Consider the following 2,613-nt stretch of genomic DNA (forward strand, 5'->3'; position numbering starts at 1 on the left):
TCATACAACTCCACGACTGTCATCAGCATCACTGACCTGCACACGTAGGGACTGTGGAGTTGGGGTACATTCTGCTGTGTACTGTCAACAACAACAACAACCAAACTAAGAAAACTGTAAAAACAGAAAACCCTGCAATGCTAAGTGCAGAGCACAGCCCTGCTCGGACATGCACGGTGCCACTGCGAGTCGGTGTCAGAGTTGAAGGCAGATGATTCACGTCTGCAGGAAATCATTTCCTTAGCACTAAGCATGAAGGCGCTCTCATGGTGCAGTAGGTAAGGCATTTGCCTGCTAACTGAAAGGTCAGTGGTTCAAATCTACCAGCTGCTGTGCTGGAGAGAGACAAGGCAGTCAGCTTCTGTAAAGATTTAAAGCCTTGCAAACCCTACCCAGCAGGTCTGGCCTGCCCTGCAGGGTCACAGTGAGTCAGAATTGACTCGATGGGAGTGGGATTTGGGTCTGTAGGACTGAGGATTAGATATGAGTAAGACTCAAAGCTTTGCAAACGTAACAAACTCGTGAAGAGAGGTGTTGCATCAGCGCAAAGGCCTGAGGCACGTGGCAAGTGTAGGTCAGGTATCAGCAGACGTCCGTGCACTGGAAGGGGGACCCTGGGTCCTGGTGCTCTTGCACAACGGCCACGTGGTTCACGGGGAAGCAGCTGCAAAGGCGTGTGACGACTCGGGCCCACGCTGAGCTACGCGTGGAAAAGAACAGAGGTGGGACCCAGGGGAGCTGGGCTCTGCACAGGAAGGCGCCGGGGACACTGTAATCACTGTTTTGCTCATATTCCCATTTAACGTATGCACAAGAATGCATATAATAAAATACCCACTCAATCAGGCTGGAACCCTTCCGGTGTATTAAAAGTAGTAAGTCTAATTAAGGAGAACGCTCTGGTCACACTGAGTAGGAGGCGTTTCTTTCTTGGTGGCACCTGAAACAGCAGTGTCCCTTCCAACGGGCGGCCCTTGAGAGGCCAGGAGCTCTGCTGAGCACTCATTCCAGGCCAAAGCTCGGGGACGTGAGACCACACCACTCACTGCAGAAAAGTCCTTCTGCCCACAGGCTTCAAGGCACCGAGGGCGAAGTGCTCCGCAGAGAACCAGTGGACACACTACTCACCGGATCCAGGGGTTTGGACCGTGCCCACGTCATCACCGTGGACAGCAGAATGAACACCTTCCGTTTGGCGAAATGGATGACCTCTTCATTCAGGGCTGGAGGAGCACAAAGCAGAGAGGTTATCTGGGCACGTGCACGCATGGTATTGAAAGTCTGCACTGCCAGCTGGCAACTGACCCCAGGGTGGCATGACCTCCGTGGCTTTGCTTGTCTCGTTTCCCTCCTTGCTCTTCCAAGGGTCCCTCCAGCCTCCTGACCCCATCTCAGCACAGCTCACAAGTTAGCCCCCTCCGGCTTCCTGTCAATTTGTGACTCGGGCCTACACTGTTCCTACTTGGAGGGCTGGGGTAGCATTTATAACAGTGGCACTGTCCGTACAGTAACGAGCCCTGGTGGTGCACTGAGCTGCTAAATGGCAAGGTTGGTGGTTTGAACCCACCCAGCAGCTCCAAGGGAGAGAGACCTGATGATCTTCCATAAAGATTGCTGGCGGTACGGGCCTTCAAGCTGAGTCAGAACAGGGCCAGCGTATCCGAGGAGAACCACCCCCAGGATTTTCTAAGCTATAATCTTTACAGAAGATTATAGCTAACCTTTTGGTTAGCAGCTGAGCACTTAACCGTTGCACCACCAGGACTCCTTCCATAAAGATAACAGCCAAGAAAACCATATGGAGACAGTTCCCATCTGTCACCGGGGCCCTAGGAGTCGGAGACAAGTGGACGGCACCTAATAGCAGCAACAGCAGTCCAGTAACATGGCTTTATCAATAATTATATAATACACTTAAACTGTACATTACATGAAATCCGTAGGTAGACTAGATAATTAATAATGAATAATAACAGCTGGCATGAACAGGAACATATGGACTTTATTGAATGTCTCCTTTCAGAAGTGGGACCCGCAGCACAATTTGCCCAAAACCACTGAGGGAAGTGGCAGGGCAGAGTCCAACCCGGGCAGCCTGGCTGCACTGGGAGTAGGCAGGAGGCCACTTCAAAATGCGGGGGGCACTGTCGGGTGCCCCAATCAGGAGGCAAGGCCACAGCATAGTTGCTCCTGTTAAGATCGCACAGAGCAGGCTGTTTCTCTGACCACCTCCCCCGGCTTCAGGGACAGCGGCCTGGGCTGTGAGGCTGAGGGTGACATGTAGGGGACACCAGGAAGGGTTACTGTTAGCTGACATCCAGCCAGCACCCAGCTCCTGGAGACAGAACAAAGCCCACGTGGAAGGTGAACCTTCCACCACTGAACCACACTGCCCTGACCGGCAAGGCAGGGCGGCTGGACGACAGACCACCTGTGGGGACGGGCGATCAGGGCGGAGGACGGAAGGGGAGGATTTGCCACTCTGCCGGAGGCTCGACAGCGACTGAAGCTTTGATTCCCTGTCAGTGCGCACAGAACATGGCTCCATTGCGGTATTTCTTCACAACAGATAATTTTCCAGAACAAATCTAATAGTGTGAAACTGCTGGGGGG

At 53.0% G+C, this 2,613-nt stretch overlaps 1 protein-coding gene across 1 annotated transcript in view; it reads right to left on the reverse strand.

Moving 5' to 3' along the window:
* The window catches only part of AK7 (adenylate kinase 7), an 88,698-nt gene that overhangs the window by 46,859 nt on the left and 39,226 nt on the right, over positions 1-2,613 (reverse strand). Inside the window, exon 4 of the mRNA XM_007944613.1 lies at positions 1,130-1,223. Coding sequence (XP_007942804.1) covers positions 1,130-1,223 — 94 coding nt within the window. The remainder of the gene's footprint in view (positions 1-1,129; positions 1,224-2,613) is intronic.

This window comes from Orycteropus afer, unplaced genomic scaffold (genome assembly GCF_000298275.1).
Source record: "Orycteropus afer afer isolate SDZICR_OR568_19922 unplaced genomic scaffold, OryAfe1.0 scaffold00128, whole genome shotgun sequence".
NCBI classification, from domain to species: domain Eukaryota; kingdom Metazoa; phylum Chordata; class Mammalia; order Tubulidentata; family Orycteropodidae; genus Orycteropus; species Orycteropus afer.